At 42.0% G+C, this 20455-nt stretch overlaps 1 protein-coding gene across 1 annotated transcript; it reads left to right on the forward strand.

Annotated features, from left to right (window-relative positions):
- The first annotated feature begins 1906 nt into the window (after positions 1-1906).
- SERBP1 (SERPINE1 mRNA binding protein 1) lies at positions 1907-18780 on the forward strand. Its single transcript, XM_029959778.1, is given in 11 exon segments — positions 1907-1933; positions 1935-2100; positions 2144-2257; positions 5408-5567; positions 6538-6675; positions 6792-6887; positions 7467-7541; positions 9729-9906; positions 15982-16155; positions 17114-17152; positions 18082-18780. Coding segments are annotated over 11 exon segments (1224 nt in total). The 3' UTR covers positions 18139-18780.
- The last annotated feature ends 1675 nt before the right edge of the window (positions 18781-20455 follow it).

A 20455-nucleotide genomic window follows, 5' to 3' on the forward strand; every position in this document is an offset into this window, starting at 1 on the left:
TACTTTTTAAAGCAATTATTTCAGGCTTCTTGGAGCAGGCAAAGCAAATATTAGAAATATTATCCTTGCTGAGCACAAAGTTAATTTTATAATATGTAGCAAAAGTTTCTGAAAAATTACAGATTTAAAGTGTGAGCATTCAAATTGTGTTTTCACAGACATGTCACATCTGTGCCTGTTTAATATGTTTTAATGTCTTGATATAATCCCCCCTCTGGCTATAACTAGATACTACTATATATAAAATATATAATGATATATGTTTTATATTAATATATAGATATATTAATATATAAATATGTTAATATATATTAATATTTATCACATTAACTTGATAGTGCCTGGTAATTGCATAGATCAGCTGATTAGATGAGTAGAAATGTCCATGGAAGTGTGAAATTCTGTTACGATTTTCATTTAATTACAACTTAGGGATATAAACTGTGAGCATAGGAAATTGTGTTTTGAAGAACATGTCAAATCTGTGCCTGTTTAATATGTTTTAATCTCTTAAGGTAATCCACTCTGGCTATAACTGGATACTAACATATATGAAAATATTATAATGTATTCATATACCAGTGTCTCAGTAGATCGGTCTATTAGTGTGTAATTGTATCACTAGAATAATATTAATATGGAAACATTAATGTATTAATATGCAATATACAGTATAACGATATTAATGTAAAATACTCGTTAAGTATGGTATTATATATAAGGCATATTACCATACATTATACATTATCATGGATATAATTATATATAAAATCATATATATAATATAAATATATCAGTCTATTAGCATTAATATATTAATATATAACATATAGCATATATATGATATATATATCATATATTACCATATATTATCATTTGCAATATATAGTATATTGTTGTATTGATGATAATATATAGTATAATATCATATATAGTATATTTTCATAGATATATAGTATATATAGGATATATAGGACATTATCATATACTATATGTTATCATCAATATAATTATATATAAAATAATTTATCATATAATTATATCAATCTGCTAGTACTAACATATTTATATACAACATACAGCATGAATATATATCATATATTACCATATGTTACCATATGCAATATATATTATCATATCAGTGACAATTGTCGCTATAATCATCTATATAATTATATATAAAATCATATATAATATAATTACCTCAATCTATTAGTATTAATATATTTATATACAACATATAGCATAAATATATATCATATATTACCATATGTTATCATATGCAATATATAGTATATTATTGTATCGATGATAATATACAGTGTATGATAACATACATTTTATATAATATATTACATAATGAATATTTTACATTAATATCGTTATACTGCATATCGCATATTAATATATCAATGTTTCCATATTAATATTATTGTAGTGATACAATTACATGTCAATATACCGATCTATTGAGACACTGGTATATGAATACATAATCATATTTTCATATATATTAGTATATTATTTCGGGTTTATTTGTGAGGGAAACGGGAGGGACCATCCATGCGCGAGGCGCGGGGGTCGACGGGGCAGGCGAGGGGGGACGCGGTGCAGGGCTTCGCCCCGCCCCGCGTCCCCCCCGCCACTGCCCCGTCGACCACTTTCCCCCTCCCTGCCAGTTGTACAGCCCGCGGCGGGAAACCCCGCGCCGGCTCGCACACAAAGCAGGGCGCAGTTTCTCCGGCGCTGCGCGGCGCGGCGCTGTAGCGCCCGCCCCGCCGAGGGCCCGGATGCGGCCGCCGGAAGAGAAGCGCGTCTGCCTAGGGCCCGCCATCTTGTGCGGCAGCTGAGCAGGCGCGGGGGCCCCGGTAGCATCCGCGCAGTCCGAACCGACGGAGGGCCCATCATGCCCGGACACCTGCAGGAGGGCTTCGGGTTGCGTCGTCACCAACCGCTTCGACCAGCTCTTCGATGACGAGTCCGACCCTTTCGAGGTGCTGCGCGCGGCGGAGAGCCGGAGGAAGGAGGCGCGCGGCCGGCGGCGGGAGCCAAGCGGGCGGGGTGGGCCCGCGCCGGCGGGCGCGCAGAGCGGCTCCTCCGGCGGGGCCGGTGGCGCGCGGCCAGGCGGGCGGCGCGCGGGTAGCGCGGCTTAAGCAGCTGCGCAGGGAGTCGCAGAAGGAGCGCAAGAACCCGCTCCGCCCTTCGCCGCGGGACCGCCGGGAGACGGGGGCCAGCCCGGAGCGCCGCTGCGAAGGAGGTGTGAGCGGGGCCGGGGCCGCGGGAAGGGAGAGCGGCCCGGCCCGCCAACAAAGGGCCCGGGCAGGGCCGGGCCGCATGTGGGGCCGCGCATGGCGGAGCGCCCGGAGCCCGCCCGGGCAGAGGGAGCGGAGCGGCGGCCGCGGGCCCGCGGCCACACGTGTCCCGCGCAAAATGGAGTCGGGCGTGCGGGGGGCGCCCGGGGCTGGCCCGGGCCCGGCAGAGGGAGAGAACTGACGTGAAATGGGAAATCCTGGCAGTGTATAGGATCGTGGAGTGGTTCGGGCTGGGAGAGACCTTAAAGCTCGTCTCGTTCCAACCCCCTGCCATGGGCAGGGACACCTTGCATTAGCCCAGGTTGCTCTAAGCCCCGTCTAGCCTGGCCTTGGACACTTCCAGGGATGGGGCAGCCACAGCTTCTCTGGGCAACCTGTGCCAGGGCCTCACCACCCTCACAGGGAATAATTTCTTCCTAGTTTGCAATCTGAACCAGCACATGGAATCCTGGAATCGTTTGGTTTGGAAAGGACCTGAAAGGTTGTCTCGTTCCACCACCCTGCCACGTGCAGGGACACTTTCCACCAGACCAGGTTGCTCCAAATCCCGTCCGACCTGACATCCTGAACTTGAGTCGTGTTTTGGGTGGCCCAACGGATTTGACGGGATATCTGGCAGTCCCTGGGCTTTCCAAAATCCACTCGGGTCGTTTTTCTAGTGAACAGCATCGATAGCAATCATCTGTGTGTCTTCATATATTTAAATAATAGCTCGTATGGGTTCTCAGCTCTGTTTGTGTAAATCCCTAAGACATCCACACGGGAAACCCTGGAAAAAAGAAATCCAAGTATAAATAGGTTAAAGGAATATGGTGTGTACAGAGCAATTAGTAGGACAGGGTCACGCATGGAGAGGGATAGATGTGGACACATGGCGTCCCCAGCCCATGTTGTACCGCGCCCAAACTTCAGCGCTTGTCAGGTGGATCAGGACTAGGATTAAAAGGAATCCTTGAAATGCAGCAAAGTGTGGTGACAGCAGGTGATGTGGGGGTGAGGGGATAACATGTTAACTGCAGTTTAAACGAGCTTTTCAGAAATCTTGATGTTACGTGAAAGCATCTTAATGCTTCAGCATTTGGGTTGCAAAAATGATTCTGCACTGTGTTTTATGCTTTTTGAGAAAGAAATAGTTTTAATATAGTTGTTTTGGAAACTGGGTCTTCTAAATGTTATTTGAAAACGCCTTGTAAAAAGACAAATTTAGGAACTATGTTGCAGTTGTTTTTGCTTATGGATCTCTTGTTCCCTAACACTCGAGAGTGTTTTCAGTGTGAAGGATGCAAGGATTTATCCCGACTCACAATTTGCGAAGCCAGTGTCCTCTGGAAGTGTTGGTCAGGTGTAGATTCTGGTGGTGTCCCCCACGAGGTACACCTGGAACATGGCAGTGCCTTTGGCACCTCAGCAGGACACTGAGGGGTTTGGGCAGGGCTGGCAGGCCGTGTTTACCTTATAGTTTTCACATCTTGTTTTCAAGAACAGTGTGAAAAATAAATATTTTCGTGGCTTATTATAGTAATGAAACAGAGAAAGGAGGCTGCTGTTGAAGCAGTGACCGTGGAGCAGTGTGGTAAACAAAGTCACTTTCCAGTTTGAAAACGTCTATTTTTGTGTGTGACTGTTTTTGCACTTCTGGCATTATAAAGGTGCCTAATGCCAAGGTTTGTTTCCTGTGCGAACGTATTTAAAAGTGTTCCACTACCCCACGAAGCTGCAGGTGATTTGACTGGTGAATTAGCAGTTCAAAGCTTGGTGATACTGAGAAATAACTCGTATTTTGGGTTAGGCTTCAGCAGGAACCGGGTTTTGCTGAGCACAGGGCGTTGAAGTGGAAATTCAAAAGCCGTGGCTGTTCCATTCCAGTTCTGCAGCATACCTCCTCTGTGCCACCGGCCTGCTCCTTTCCCTGCTTCCCCTCCTCACATGGAATGCTTGTCCTCCTTGGAGAGCCCTTTTCCAAGTGCAGGCTGAGGAGATTAACCCCTTGTTTCCTCAGCGAGTGAGGAATGCTTAAGAAACTATGAATGTCATGCAAACTTCATGTTAAGTACAGCCTTTAAGGTGAGGGAGTCATTGTTCATCTGGGCGTGTTGGCTTGGATATCATTACAACTGTAACTTCTGTAGCCCCACCCAAATTTGACATTGCTTGTTAAGCAGGAACTTAGTTATTTAAAAAAAATTCAAAAATCAGCTTTTAATTTAAAAGCTAGTTCATAATTCTTGAGCCAGTGTTTTGGCAAGAAAATGGCATAACAAAGCAGCAATATGTTTGTGCGGATCTTTCTAAAGAAGAGTAAACAAGGCCTTTCACTTGAGTGGAAAAGAAAACTGTGTTAGATCCTTCAGATAGCTTAGTGAAGAAGAGGTTTTTATTTAAAATAAAAACCCTCTCAGAAGGCCTAGGGAGGGAGGAAGGACACTGGGCAGCTCCAGGGCACAGGATTCTTAAGCTATTTTAAGCAGTGAGCAAGGAAGAGAATCTTTGTCAGGGAATGTCTGTTGGACTGGGAGGATCCATGTGGATGGGGGCACCAGTTCAGTACCTGCAGTACTGGGATGCAGATGGCACTTGTCTGGTACAGGTGGACCTGCCTGGATTGTACTGCTGTCCAAAAGAGTTTCCAAGAACAGAATCCCAGGTTTAGGTTGGAAAAGACTTCCAAGATCCATGAGTCCAGCCTTTAGAACAGCACAGGGTCACTGTCCTAGGGAGCACAGAGTTGACTGTCTTAGGACCCAGTGACGTGATACTCACTTTGTTTTGGTGTTCATCAAAATAAAACCCCCCTTTTTTTTACCTGAAAAGGACCTTTCAGAGAAATAAAAATACTAAAAAATCTTGCTTACCTTGATCCTTGTTTGAAAGTTGACTTTGTCATTTCAGCACAGATTACCAGTATTTTCAATCAAACACAATTTGATTGAAATCCTGGGTAAAAATTTGAAGAGTGAGATGCTCTACAGTGACTTTTTTATGAAGGTGGGGTTGCTCAGACTTTGTAGAAGCAGCTTGTTTTTAGGGTGCTGGGGGTCGGTATCTGTCCTGGAGCAGCTCCACATTCCGTTGATGTGTCTGGCCTGATGTTTCAGGGATAAGGAGGATTGGCAGGAGGCCTGATCAGCAGCAGCAGCAGCAGCAGGGGGATGGCAAACCCATCGACCGGAGACCTGAACGACGACCTCCCCGGGAACGCCGCTTCGAGAAACCTGCCGAGGAGAAGGGAGAAGGGGGAGAGTTCTCTGTCGATAAGTGAGTTTCCTCTTGTAGGATAAGGAGCTTTCCTACTTCTGACAGGACAGGGCTGCCCTGCCTTCTGCTGTAAAGTTAAAAAAGCTGATTGAATCATAATTAAGTTGATTAAATTTTTGTCATACAATTCTCTTTCCCTTTCTATGATTTTGTTTGCAGACTTAAGTTTTAGGCTGGGAGTGATCTACATAAATAGCTTCATAGGTGTAACTGAAATTGTGGTTTAAATCAAGATATCCACCATATCTCTCTAAATCTGTAGCAGATAGCTCAGGAAAGGAACTGAAATGTAGCTATTTCCTGCAGGATGAGATTTGTTTGCTGTCACAGCTGTGGCTTTAATCTGTACAGCTGACTCAAAGCCAGCAAAAGTTTGTCCACGTAGGTGTTTACACCTTGGCTGCAGTGGGTTCAGACCTGGGAGAAGTGAAGTCATCTTAGGCCAATGTGAGGTTTAAAGTGGCTCGAGTATTTGAGGGATCCATAATTCAAGTAATGTTCAAATATTAAAATTTTAGCAGCCAGAATTAAAATCCTTTTAAAAATAAATTGGATAAAAGTGAGTTAAGCTGAAATTGTAGTATCAGCCAGTTATGCAGAAGAATACAAACACTAAATTTTGGAACTTAATGCCAGAGAATGCAGACAAACAATAATCCCAAGCATTTGTTTCCGGATTCTAAAATCTCAGAATCACAGAATGGTTTGGGTTGGAACAGACCTTGAAGATGATCCAGTTCCAACGTCCTGCCATGGGCAGGAACACTTTACACTAGACCAGGGTGCTCCAAGCCCCAACCTGGCTTTGAACACTTCCAGGGATGGGGAGTACAAGTGGCTGTTTTGAAACTAAAGCTTTGACCCAGTTACAAAGGAAAAATAAGTAAAATTTGCAAAGAGGACAAGAGCAGTAAAAACCATGCTGTCGATTTTTGGGGGTGAGTCACTCACGTTTGTCTGTCTATGCCAGGCCCATCATTGACCGACCCATGCGTGGACGTGGTGGACTGGGCCGGGGCCGTGGCCGCGGCCGCGGGATGGGCCGAGGAGATGGGTTTGACTCCCGTGGCAAACGGGAATTTGACAGACACAGTGGCAGCGATAGATCGTAAGTCTTTAACTTTTTCTAAACTATTCGGTTTTTCTTTACAATTCTTACGCAATTGAAAATTGCTCTTTGAATCTCTGTGTCTGGACACTATGATGTTAACTCAGTTTTGTTAGTTCTGTTTCACATTCACATTTCAGCGGCCTAAAGCACGAGGACAAGCGCGGTGGCAGCGGCTCACACAACTGGGGAACCGTCAAAGACGAGCTCACGTGAGTACTCTGTCCTTGCTCACTAAAATATTAGCAGGGTGTCAATCAGTCCTAATTAGAGCTTACAGAACGCACAGATTTACCTGCCTTTTGACCTTTGATTTTGATAATTTTACTGCTCTTCTGCAGAATTAAAAAATTAGCAATTTCTTGTAACTTAAGAGATGGCTTCACTGTTAAACTGGAATTTTGGGGAAGTTTAGATTGGGAGGTCTTGTGCTGATCTTTGAACAATTCTTTTACTAGAAACTTGAACAGTTTTTAGATCGGGTTAAACATGCTTTTCCTATTACAAAAATTCAAGTATTACATTGAAAACTATTTTTAATAGTTTTAGTAGTTCACTGACCCAAATCCATTTTGTGTCAGAGGGACAATGGGAGGCTTTCAGGAGGGGTTCAAGGAAGAGTTGGGGAAAACCATTAGTTGGGTGAAAAGCATAGAATTTGAAAGACACAGACAGCACCAGTCCTTAATAAAATAGTAAATCCTCTATAGATCTTGATTGTTAATCTCATGTAGCTTTAAAGAGGGATGAACTTGTAAAAAGCCCAAACTCCACCCGTTATGTAATTGCAGTGAATTGGATCAGTCAGCTGTAACTGAGGAGACGCCGGAGGGAGAGGAGCATCCGCCTGCTGATTCTGAAAATAAGTGAGTACCACCCCTCTTCGTGTCTTTGGTTGCTCCAGAGGTACTAGTGCTTTGCCTTTAACCTCTGACGTTTATTCCCCCATCAGTTTTGCCAAATTCAGATTTGTCAGTAGATGATCCACAATGCTGCTGAACCACTGTCATGTCAAAAACTTCATGTCTGAAAATTGTGGTCTTGAAAATGTTCCTTGGTGTCCTGCAGGCTCTTGGGTCACTTTCAGATTTATTTATTAATAATAATTTCTAATACACTTTACGTCTCAAGATTGCAACTCCTGATTCCAAATCCAAAAGCACCTGTGCTCAGAACTAGGTAGAACCACCAAGCAAAAGGGACAAAATACCAGTGGAAGGCAACTTTTTTAACCTTAGTTTTCCTAAATAGCTTTGAGACTGTGTCACTGGCTGTAGGAGAAAGGTTGTATCTCTAATTCTTCAGCCTCTGTGTGTGCAGGCAGTTTTCAGAGTTGTCTGGATCTCTTTCCATTTCATTTGGACACTGTTACAGAAGGAACCAGTGACTGGGTGAGTGAAAGAGTAACCAGAGAAGCAGAACAAGTGTTACTGAGTTGGTGTGAAAATATGATGAAAATTTTTATGGTAGCACAGTACAATAAAATACTGTATTTTAACGAGGAATGTGCTTTATAGTGGATTCAAAAAAAAATGGCGAATATATAAGACAGAATTTTGATTTCTAATCTGGAGTTTGCTGTACCTTGATTTCCTCACTAATAACTTTGACAAAGAAGGTCCAGTTACTGCCTAGAAAGTAAGAAATGGATTTAGTTTAACTGAAAAAAGACTAAACATTCTTACTTCTCCAGTGTTGTGATCCAAGGTTAAGGACATTTTTAAGGACTTAAAACTTGGGCATTGGTCAGAAAATGCAGGCTAGCTAGTCCTTAAAAAAATTCTATGTATTAGAAATCTGGATATATTAAATTTGCTTTATCTACAGTATTCCCTGGATCTTTAGTAGTAGCAGTGCCTGGTGCTTGACCAGATACTGACCCATCCATGTGCAGATCAGTTACCTGCACAACTCTGCAGCTCTTTGGATGTTTTTTTTCTTCATCAAATCTGCAGAAAATTCTCAGTTTCAAGCATAAAACATCTGTTGTAATCATTAGTTGTCTTTATAGGAAAGCATTTTTACATGGGTTACTTTTCAAATTGGCTGGTTTGGTGTGGATCTCTACCCTAAATGTTTCAGCAGAATTGTAGGATGTTTTTCTGCAGTAAAATGTGCAGGTAATATCTTAGCCTTGAACAAAACAAATTCCTGTGATTACATACAGTGTCAAAAATCACTCTGTCCTACACAATGAGGAAAAAAAATACAGTAATTTTGACATAAAATCTCTACGTTATTACATCAAAATTAATGACTATGAAATAAAGACCTTTGAGGTTGAGGCTTTCATGATCTTTTTGCTGCTCTTGTTTTCTATAAATCAGAAATTTAGTTGCATAAACAGACTGAACAGTGTCCAGAGGCTTGTCCTCCTGTGTAGCTGGAAAATGTCTATTACTGGGCATAGTGGTTGTGTGTTTTACTTAAAAATAGCTCTTTGGCAGAAGGCAGAGGTGATGTATCTCACAAGTAGGTTGTGTGCTGTTGTTTTTTCAAATAAGCTGAAAGTAAAACTTGTTTGAAATAATTGTCTTTAGTTTAATAAAGGAAGCAAGCTCTCCAATTTTTATTAAATTCTATTTTTAAAAAAAAAAAAACCTAAAAAGTGTGAAAACTCTTGGAAGAACAAGTTCTCACTGCCCTAACTTGATTATTAATGAGAGATGTGCCTCAAAAAACGGGTAAAGCTCCAAACATGTCCATTGCAGAAGTTAGTCTTTAATATTTATAAATAAAATTGTCATTAGTGTGGAGAATTGATGGCACAGGTAAGTTTTAATTTTAACATTTTGCTGTGCTCACTGTTTAGATGCTCGAAGGTGACTGGGTGTAATTTTTTTTGATTTTGTACTCTGGCTAAAGGAGATGAATTTTCCTGTGGTGCAAGTGTGTGTTTATATACATACAGCTCTTAACTTCTAAATACTTGAAAAATGTATATTTATAATTGAATTTATAATCTGGTGCCAACTAACTAGCAGGTGATTTTGGAGTTGTATTTGGAGTATAAATTCTAGGTCATGATCGTAATATCCGTGAATTTACTGCAGAGAGAATGAGGTTGAAGAAGTTAAGGAAGAAGGCCCCAAGGAAATGACCCTGGACGAGTGGAAAGCCATTCAGAGCAAGGATCGTGCAAAAGTTGAGTTCAACATCCGTAAACCAAACGAGGGGGCTGATGGACAATGGAAAAAAGGATTTGTTCTTCACAAGTCAAAGAGCGAGGAGGTAAAGTGACTTTCCATGCTTGTGGTATCCAGTTTATAAAAGCTTTGTTATTGATAGGCATTTCTTGGAGTGGAAGCACCGTTGTGTGAGACACTGACCTGCAGCTGGAAGTTTATAAAGTGCAACAACATTCTTTTAGCTGAGCTGAAGTTCTGCAGTAGCACAAGTGGCCATTCTGACTGTGGTTGGTTTTGGGTGAGCCGTACCCTTAGGCTGGCATATAGTCTGGTGTAACCTAGAGATAAGCCTGGATTACTGGTGCACCTAGGCAGGTAGCTCTGTAAGAACTGCCTCTTGGTGAGGATTTTAGAGAAAGGTTGTCAGGTTTTCTTGTTAATAAAGGAAATTTAATGCTATTTAGCGTCTCTGTTAAGCAATACACAAAGTTATGGTGCTTGCTAAACACAGTGTAAGATTGAGGGAAGACTGGTTATGCCTCAGAGACCTTAATACCTCAGCTGTGTACCTTAAATTTCTAACATGGGTGTCTTCTCATCTTGTGATATACAGACAAGCTTTTGGGAAACCAGTTGAAATACATTTGTATGCTTCAGTGATACTCAACATAGTTCCTATAGAATTGTTTTAAAATCGAAGTTTTCTCAAGCATACTCATTTCAGACATTGCAAAATGTTAATTATTCTGTTCCAAGAGTGGCAAGGAGAGATGTACAAAGGGAGGGAAGTGCTGAGAGCTCTGTTTTGTAATGCAGGGCTGCCTTGATCTTTGGTTTTAATCTTTGCTTTTAACACTCTGTAATATGTTAAGTAGCTCACTTAAGAGATTGGTGGGTGCAACTTTGTATACAGACGGTTATGGCTTCTTTGAAGTAACTAGATAATATGTAATATTCTGCTTGGTCTCCTAATACTTATTCTTGCCTTTTCACACCTTGCCGGTTCTTATCCTGTGAGCTGGGTCATAATACTGATGGGGAGGTGTTTTCCAGTTTTCCAATGAAAACTCAATTTCTGTTCTCATTGAACTCATTCTGAGTTTGACTTGGTCACAGTCAGGCTATTTTCTTGCTGTGTGAGGTAGTTCAGTTCTTTAAATGATTGCATGTCTGTTTTCCTTAAGCTGTTTAATGAAGTGTTCATTAAATGCTGTTTTCTCTGGCACGTGCAGAAAAGGGAATTTGAATTGCACTTAATGTTGCTGGGTACTAAGAATTTATGTACTTTACTGAAATTTACTAAGCCTGTAGTCCTTCAAGTTCCCTCAATCTTTCTGAATCAGGTTTATTTGACATTTCATCAGCTGAGGACAGTCTTTTTTAACACATGAGTATGTATGATAGTATAAGATGATGGTACTCACGAGCGATTTAGAGACTAGAAAGATCCATACTGTATTTTCCATTTGAAAACTGAATCAGTGCTTAATGAAAAAAAAACCAAGGAAAAAACCCCCAAAGAACAGACAAATCCAAACCAAACCAATTAGAATAATCAATTTACTTCTGTGGAAGAACCGACATGATTAGTAGATTGTTCTGTTTGAGAGGTTAACTTTTCTTCAGATAAATAAGTTGGATATTTTTAGCACTGTCACATAAGAAGTTAACAGCCTCTTGCTTTGTAAGCATGAAAGTGAGGTATTAACAAATCTGCCTTTAAATTTAGATGCTTTTAGCCTGCTTTATTGTCTGTCCAGCAGATGTGTCTCCCCATCTCACTTATCCATTGTTCCCTGATCCCATGGGAAACAGTGTGGGGATTTTCTCCCTGGATTATTGAAGAATAGCTCTGTAATAGCTTTCTGTTAGGAAAGCCTTTGCTGCAGCTCGTTTGTGAAGGTGGAATATTCAGAAAACGTACCAGTCACCTGCTGTTTCCTCTCTTTGTCCTCTTGGACTTACTTATGAGTCACAAAATTTAGGTTGCTCGAAGGTTTCTGTGATTCTTATTTGTAAGAAGGGAGATGATGTGTGGAAGTGATTTGGTTTATAGGTAAATTGTGGGTTTCAGCCCCAAATCTTCTGTATTCTTATGACTGAAAACCACCATGTGTCCCAGTAGATTTTCTCAGAAATTTGGATTGACGTATTGTGATGAGCTCCCTCATTCCTATAGTTGAGAACTACTGGAAAATTGCCATAGGAGTCTGGGGGAAAAGGGAGCCTGAGGATCTAGTACTTTTCATCTGCCTTAGTCTTGGGAAAGAGCTCTCCTCCTCATGCTCCTCACTGAGGGGTGAAATGCTTGACCATGTCTGAGGTCTTTCCTCTTTTTCGTTTTTTCTCTGCAGTTACTAGAAAGTGATACTTTGGGTAAAATGAATTCTCAATACTGTCTCAGATTCTTGCTGGTTTAATCTGAATAACATGGACATTGGCAGCCCTGGTCTGATGAGCGTCTTTCCAGGAGATTGGGTTATGCCATAAAAGAGAGATCCTCTTTTTAACTTCTCTGCAGCTGGTTTAGGGCTTGAGTCTTTAATTTCTACACAAAAAACAAACAAAAAACCAAAAAACCCAAACAAACACAAACCAGGAAGGAGTTACATTGTGGACAGATCTTAAAATTTATTCCAAAAGTTGAAGGCTGGACTTCTGGAAAGACTGATACACTAATCAGTTGTTGCTCTCTGAACCTGCTGTGCCTCTTTATGTGCCTTCAAAGCTTCTCACTAATCCAATCACTTCCTTAGAGGAGGTTGCAGTGGGAGACTGAGAAATACATTTTGTAAAAGAATAGTTCATCTTCTCAAAACCTGGAGGAACGACTCTTGGCTGGAGGCTCTGCAGGAAGCTTTTCCATTAACAGTGATTTTAACATCCCGCTCTTCCCTGCCCATCTCCCCATGGTGCTGGAGACCAGCCTGCATGTGTGGTCTGTGCCAGAGCTCCCAGTAGCTCCTGGTGAACCTTCCTGGTGTCCATCTGAGCTTTCTCTTGTTTCCACCGCTGTGGCACATCCATCCTCTAAATCTCTTTGGGTGCTTGCACAGCTTCATCTCATCCCTTTGCTGCTTTGTGTGCTCAGTGACATCTGTACCCAGCGAGTTCATGTGACCTGATTACCTGTTGTTTCTGTATGTAGTTGAGTCTCATTTCTTCCTTTTGTTTTCTCCCTTTGTTCTTTTGTCACTTTGGCGTGGACACGCAACTTTCATCAGACAAAGGCGATGACAGAAATGCAGGGGAGTCTGCTGGATTCAAATGAGGTACTGATCCTTTCTATCTAACTGGGGATACCTGTGTGTTAACATGAGCCCCTCCAGAAGGGAAAGTTTGCGCAGTAAAAACTCACCAAAATAGAGAACACAAGTGGATTCACTATGGAGCTCTTCTGTCCGTGCCTGTTGTCTCACTGTGCACAGCACCCTTCATGATTAGTCCCCTTGCTCCTCGTTCACCCAGTTTCAAACCTGACCAGAAATGCTTCTGTCATGAGTCTTTATTTTTTTGTTGCTGGTGTTTTTACATCTCTCACTGCCTGCTTTGGCCCTCTTGGTAATTTGTTCTTAATTTTTGTCAGCCTTCCCCTAGGCCCTTAAGTGCAGCACTGGTTATGAGATCAGAGCACTATTGAGAGTTGCCACTACATAGAAATTATGTTTCCAGATATTATTCAGGATAAGCAATTTGTTCAGTATGTCTGTCTTTTGTCACCTAAGTGATTGAAGAGCCCGAGGAGAATGTACCAAGTCTTTTATTGGTGTTTTAAATAAGCTTTAGTTACTCTGGATAGAGAAATAGGTTATGTGTGGAATTTGCTTTTTGTTGGTTCAGTGGTTAAAGTTGTGAAAATAGAGTGGTTTTTGGTAAACTGTAGTGATTTGTTTTTAAACAAAAACAGCCTAGGGAAGAAAATCACAGAATTACTGTAGAAATCCATTGACATTATTGCTCAGAAAAGAGAATGTCACATGGCTACCAGTAGATGAAAATAAAATGTCAGTACTCTGCAGTGATTAAAACTGTAGATAAAAAATGAAGTAGTAAGAAAGGAATAAAAAACATAACTGAGGTATTTTGTACTGTTTTACAAAGCACTGATGTACTTTGGTTTGAGTAGTGCCTTGTCAGGCTGAGGTGTGGAATGACTTTTCTCTGGGAAATAACTGCTCAAGCAAACTTCCTGAGGCTGGCAGAGATCTCTGAGGGAAGGGTGTACAATGAAACCTATAAAATCAGGAGTGGAGTGGGGACTAGTTGTTATGTAGAATCCATCCCAGTGGAATGTATTGAAAATAAAGCAGCATAGAGGGTATTTCTCATTGTGCCTAATTAAGTTGGAGAGAGACTGTTTGCAATGGCCTGCAGGGACAGGACAAGGGGAGAATGGCTTCCTCCTGCCAGAGGGCAGGCTTAGGTGGGATACTGGGGAGAAATTCTTCCCTGTGAGGGTGATGAGACCCTGGCACAGGTTGCCCAGAGAAGCTGTGGCTGCCCCATCTGTGGAAATGTCCAAGACCAGGTTGGATGGGGCTTGGAGCAACCTGGTCTAGTGGAAGGTGTCCCTGCCCATGGCAGGGGGTGGAATGGGATGAGCTTTAAGATCTCTCCCAATCCAGGCCATTCTGTGATGATTCCATGAAATGGTGGTGCTGTGCACTGTAGGATATTGGGGGGGCAAATGTACAACTGGGCAGGAAGAGGGATTGTGAGAGTGGGGATGGAGAAGGGTCGTTAAGGCTCTGTCCATAGAGGTGCTTGTGACTGACCTGTGGAATCCCTGACAGCGGCTTTGACTCCAGACTGCTCCATCCCTTGGCAGCCTTGTGAAGGCTCCACAAATGGTAATGAAAGTGTACAGAGCTTAATTGCACAATGTGTTGCCTTTGAAAGTCATAATGTTGTGTAACTACACCAGAGAACTAAATTGGAGTTGGGAGACCTGAGCTTGCACATGGCACTTGTGTAGGGAAACAAAGTAAGTGGTAATTGCTGTGCCAGGAGTTGGGGGCTTAGAGGGCAAGAAAGCATTGTATGTTGTCATGTTACCAAAACATGATTGTTGGGCCTTGTGATAGGCAGAGTTTTAGATTCTGTGTATCGTCCTAAGTGCCAAAAACTGACTTGCACATGGAAAAATGTTTTATACAAAAAAAGAAAAAATAATTGCTTTTTAAAACACTGATTGAGTTCAGTGTGCAATTGAAGTACTCAAACATGCTGAATAATCACATTGATGGGATTTGATGTCTCTCTTGGGACAACCACTTGTTCCCTGATGCTCAGGTTTCCCCCTGAATGCACTGGGAACAAACCAGTCAGAGAATATCATGGCAAAGGTGCCGAGAGCCATATTTTCCAGTATCATTGGTGAGAGTCGTTCTCTCTGTTTTATCTCCTCTAGTTATGTGTGTTTGAGCTCTTAATGCCTCATTTGCTGTTACAATGAATGCAAAGCAATGAGGAATTCCCAGCAACTCCCTGGTTTTAAATATTTATACTAGGACTAACAAAGTGTAAATCCTCATGGAGCAAAATAAGGATGAGTGACCAAGTATTGAAAAAGAGTGGAATGAATTGATAGAACCAGAACATTCTTCAGGATACAAAGTGAGAATTGCTAGAACATGAGGTTGTGTAGTGGCTTGGTCATAGTCAGTTTGGTCTTGGATAAACCTAAACATGTTCTTCTGATGGAATTCCAAGAGGAATTTCTTCCTGAAAAGGTTGGTCAGATGCTGGAAGGGGCTGCCCAGGGAGCTGGTGGAGTCCCCATCCCTGGAGATGTCCAAGGAAGGACTGGGCGTGGCACTCAGTGCTCTGGGCTGGGTGATAAGGTGGGGATCAGGCACAGGTTGGACTCGGTGGGCTGGGAGAGCTTTTCCAACCTCAGTGTTCTGGGTACTCCTGAAGTACCTTGGAAGTGCAAAACACCTTTGCTCAAGTGCTTGTTTGCTTCCCTGTGTGGAGTTTCATGGTCTGCACAAGTGGTATGACTTGATTTCTCATGAGAAATTCCAAGTTTCTTGGATCGCTCGGAGAAGCGGATGATCAGTTTTCCAGTGGGATTGGAGGTGAGCACGGGCTGTGGTGGCACGAGCGCAGCTACAGGTGCAGAAAAGGTGGTGATTTTTGGTGATTTTTCTTGCTCATGGAGAAACACTCGTTCCAGGCTCATGCTGAGGACTCTGTAATGGATCATCACTTCCGCAAGCCCGCGAATGACATCACATCCCAGCTGGAGATCAACTTTGGAGACCTGGGCCGCCCCGGCCGCGGTGGCAGAGGGGGCCGGGGGGGCCGAGGGCGCGGAGGCAGGGCCAGCCGTGGAGGCAGGACTGACAAGGTGAGAGCTGCAGCTTCACCCACACGGGGGGTGAGTTCCTCTTGTTGGGATTTTCCTACAGGTAGTTTTAGGACTTTTCCTTATTCCTGGGGGAGATGCCCCTGACAGAAAACAGCACATTTCTAAACCAGCTAAAGTGTCTTTTCTTACAAGCTTACTTTAAACAAGGTTATTGAATGTTTGAGCGGAGTTGTCATTAAACACAAAAAAAGGAGGGCTGGGAGTAGGCTGAATTAAAAAAAGCACCTGTCTTTGTGTTTGAACCTGAAAAACGACTTTCCAGGATGGACAGACCTGAATGTACCATGAGCTGCTTCAGTTTGTGCCAGAGCAGAACCCCACGTGCTGGAGTGGTTATTTTCAGACACAGTCAGGACACTTTCTGTGCATTGTGACCTGTTGGGGGTGACAGACTGGTTTTACAGCTGCATGTCATATCTTGAATTTGAGGAATTTAGATTTTTTCATGGGGAAATAGGACTCACTGTTTTTTCTCTAACCTTCAGTAATATTTTTCCTTCTCTGGTGCTAAAGCACTGGGGAAATACCCTGGAAAAGTACTGACTGGGGTTTGGGAAAGAAATATATGAAGTTGAGGTACTGTAGTGTAACTACAGAGAAGATTTGATTTAATATGGATCACTTATTTGGCTCAAAGGCATCTAATCAAATTGTTACTAATTAGAAAATGAGCTCAGTCTGTGTGCTGTGGCTTCACACAGATCAGACTTGCTCATTTTTGTCTCTTACAGGAGACGCAAATTTTTTCTCTGTAAGTTTTAGGCTTATTAGTTGGGAAACTCCTTCATGATACCAATATAAGAGCATTTTAAAGAATTTAAATTAAACAGCGGTGGTTTGCTCTGAGTTGTTTCACTAATATTCTTAAAGAATGCTGACATTAAGTAGTTCAAAGCTTTTCTGCACCTGATTTTATGTTGCCTTTGTTTCCTTCCAGTTGGTTAAGGAGTTTGACGTGATCCACACGCCCAACCAGGTTGGTGATCTCTGCACGTGTGTTCCCTCTGGTCAAGGACCAAAACCCCTCATTTTTATTGGCTGGCTTTCTGTTGTGTGCTGAGCCACAGAAGATGCTGAGGCTGTAGCTTAAAACCCTGCTGTTACTTTTTAGTTCTGGTTTGTGGCCCACAGAGTCTTAGCTAGGCAAGACAGAATCTTAGTCTTGTCTATAGGTGTTGATACACTTTTATTGAAATGGTTTAAATGTATTCCTTGATAAATTAATACCATGACAGGAAATTCCACTATATTGGTTCTTCCTACTCTACTCATCCATATCCCTCATGGACAAAATGAAGAGTGTCCTGAAATACTTAATTTCTGCATTTCACTGCAGCACTGGCTTTTACATGTGGTTCAGAGCCTTTTAAAAAACTCTTTTGGGGCGTACTCAGGACATTCTTGGCTAACGTACGAATGTTTAGGGCTAGGTTGGCACAAAAATTCTTTCTATCATGTAGTTTGTGACTTGGGAAGAATTAAAAGCAGGAACCTTAATTTGTGCCACAAACAGGCCTTTTCTGTAACACTTCAGTCATGTCCCTCAGGAAGGATTGATGGCTCTGTGCCAGTAAAATGACATGAGCTCACAGATAAGGATCTGCTCATGGCAGGGGGTTGGAAGTAGATGGTCTTTAAGGTCCCTTCCAACCCAAACCATTCCAAGATTCTATGATGGAAGAAGAGTTGCACTTGGAACCTTGTGCAATAATGATGTGCAAGCACAGTCTGATTGCCTACAATTCCTCTTCAGATAGTTTTGATTCCAGAAGAAGTATAAGGACTATTTCTGGTCCTTGAAATAGATTTAAAAAATTGCTTTTGTACTACATTATCCAGCCCCAGACTTCTCACTCTGCCGTGCACCTCTAAACCAAGGTAATAACTCTGACATTTCTCTTTCAGTCAAGTGCTTCTGCTCCTGACGTAGATGACCCAGAGGCTTTCCCAGCTCTGTCCTAAACTGGATGTCATAAGCCAACCCTGCCCTGGTCGGGCTCTCCTCTCCGAGGCTTGCATGCTTAAGGATCCTAAAACAACTAAGAAACTTAAAAAAAACAAAACAAAACAAAAAAAAGAGACTGTCATTCATACCATTCACACCTAAAGACTGAATTTTATCTGTTTTGAAAATGAACTTCTCTCGCTACACAGAAGCAACAATATGGTAGTCAGTTTTGTATTTAGAAATGTAATGGTAGCAGGGATGTTTTCATAATTTTTTCAGAGATTATGCATTCTTCATGGATACTTTTTTGTATTGCTGCTTGAAAATATGCGTTTCCAAACTTGAAATATAGGTGTGAACAGTGTGTACCAGTTAAAAGCTTTCCCTTCATTTGTGTTCATTTTTTTAATTCAGGATTTTAGACTTTTTTCTCCCAACTCCAAACTGGGTTTTAAGTATTGCACACTATTTCCATTTCCTTAATTTCTGTTCAGCAGATTTTTCTCAGCCCGTGGTCTTTTGGAATATGTGGAATACGAATTTGGCAGACTGTTAGTGCTGTATGGAATGAACTCCTGGAGTACTTTAGTTTTAATGCTTAATTTCAAACATGGAAAACCAGTAATTTTTCATCTCTGTTAGGTAGTTTGTTTACACAAAACCTTTATACAAAATTGATACCAGATACTTGAAATCAAGATCGAAAGCACATGGGTTTGTAGTTCAATAACTGTATTGATCCAGAATGATGTGTGGGTAATTGGTCTGAAAACCAGGTTTTTAAAATTAATGTATCCCACCTTCACTCACCCTTCTGACCTTTATTCCCTCCTCCTTCCTTCAACAGAACAAGATGCTTTGTTGGCAAAAAAAAAAAAAAAAAAAAGAAGAGTTTTTAAATTACCTTGGCTTTTGTTTGAGAGGATACCCTGAGATTGGGGTAATTCCTGTTGTGGGAGCTGGGATAGCCTGAGATGGGGGTAGTTCCTGTCATTGGAGATGGGAGGTGGGGGGAAGGCAGTAGCTGTGGCTCTGTAGTCCACATGGACTCAGGTGGGATGTGGGATTGAGCGGCACTGTCTGGCACACAGGTACATCAGTACCTGCTGTACTCCCAGCACTGCTCCCAGGTCTTCTGGGGAAGGAACCCCAGGCCTTTGCTGGCTCTGGCAGGAGGGATTTTTGGCTCATCGTCTCCCAGCACTTCAGCTGTCCATCAGAATTTAGCCCTGGCTTTGTGCAGTGCTCAAGATCTGTTTGGCAGATCACCGTGAATGTTTTCCTGAGAGTGATTGTAAGAAACTCCTTCTCCCCCTCTGAAAGTTCACCATAGGTTTGCTTTCATCCCTGTGAGCAGGAACATCACCACACACAAAAGGAGTTGAACAAATGACTAAGAAAGAGGATTTCTTAGGGTTTTTATCTGCAGCATTTGTTAGGAGATCAGGAGCAGATTTCCCACTTTATTTCATGTTTTACTCTTTGGACAGCTTAGAACATATTTGTAGTTTCTTAACTAGGTAGATAGAAAACTAAAGGTAACACCCTATTTTTTTAAAAACTGTACAGGACTGGCAAGAAGTGTTGGAGACCTTTGAATATGAAATCCCAACCTCCTCAGTTGTGATGTTAGTGGCTGCCTTGCTTTTCCTGAGCAATTTTCTACAAGCGCTTGTGTTGTGAACCGCTGTGGATAATCATTGATCTGGTTGTTCAGTGCACTCGCCTGTATTTAAAGCTCCAGGGTGTGAGGAGGAGGGTGGTAAAATCTCTTGGTTCAGCTCTCTTGACCTTGTACTCAGTGTGGGGCGGGTCCAACATGGAGTTGTTCCTCTTCCCCCTGCTGTTGTGGTTTGATGGGATGTGTTGCAGTTCCAGCACTGGGAACACCTTGGATAACACAACTAAACCTTTATGCAGAAACACTTAGAGCAAAGCTTTCTCTGGAGTATAGGCTTTCTTCCCCTTATCCAAACTGTGTGTTTGCCATTCCAGTTGCCATTCTGCTTTTATCCAGTGATTCTGGGCAGGGATTTAGGACCCTGCAAGCTGGATTTAGCCAGTGGCTTTCCCTTCTCCTGCCATGTAGCACAGAACAGTCCCAAACAGCACCTCATGTGTGGTTTTCAAGACAGCTTGTACTTACACATGGTCCTTCTGCTGTTCTGACAGATGTAAATTTGCCTCTTTCAGTCCATTTGTGTCAAGAACTAAAACTGTGAACATTTATCTTTAATATTGGTGAGTGTTAACTGAAATAAAAGTTTATTTTCATGCTCTTTTAAAAAAATGTCCTGAAAACACATGGAAATGAAACCACTTAGGTTAATA

The sequence above is a fragment of the Manacus vitellinus genome, unplaced genomic scaffold, assembly GCF_001715985.3.
Source record: "Manacus vitellinus isolate BGI_N305 unplaced genomic scaffold, ASM171598v3 scaffold_21_pilon, whole genome shotgun sequence".
NCBI classification, from domain to species: Eukaryota; Metazoa; Chordata; class Aves; order Passeriformes; family Pipridae; genus Manacus; species Manacus vitellinus.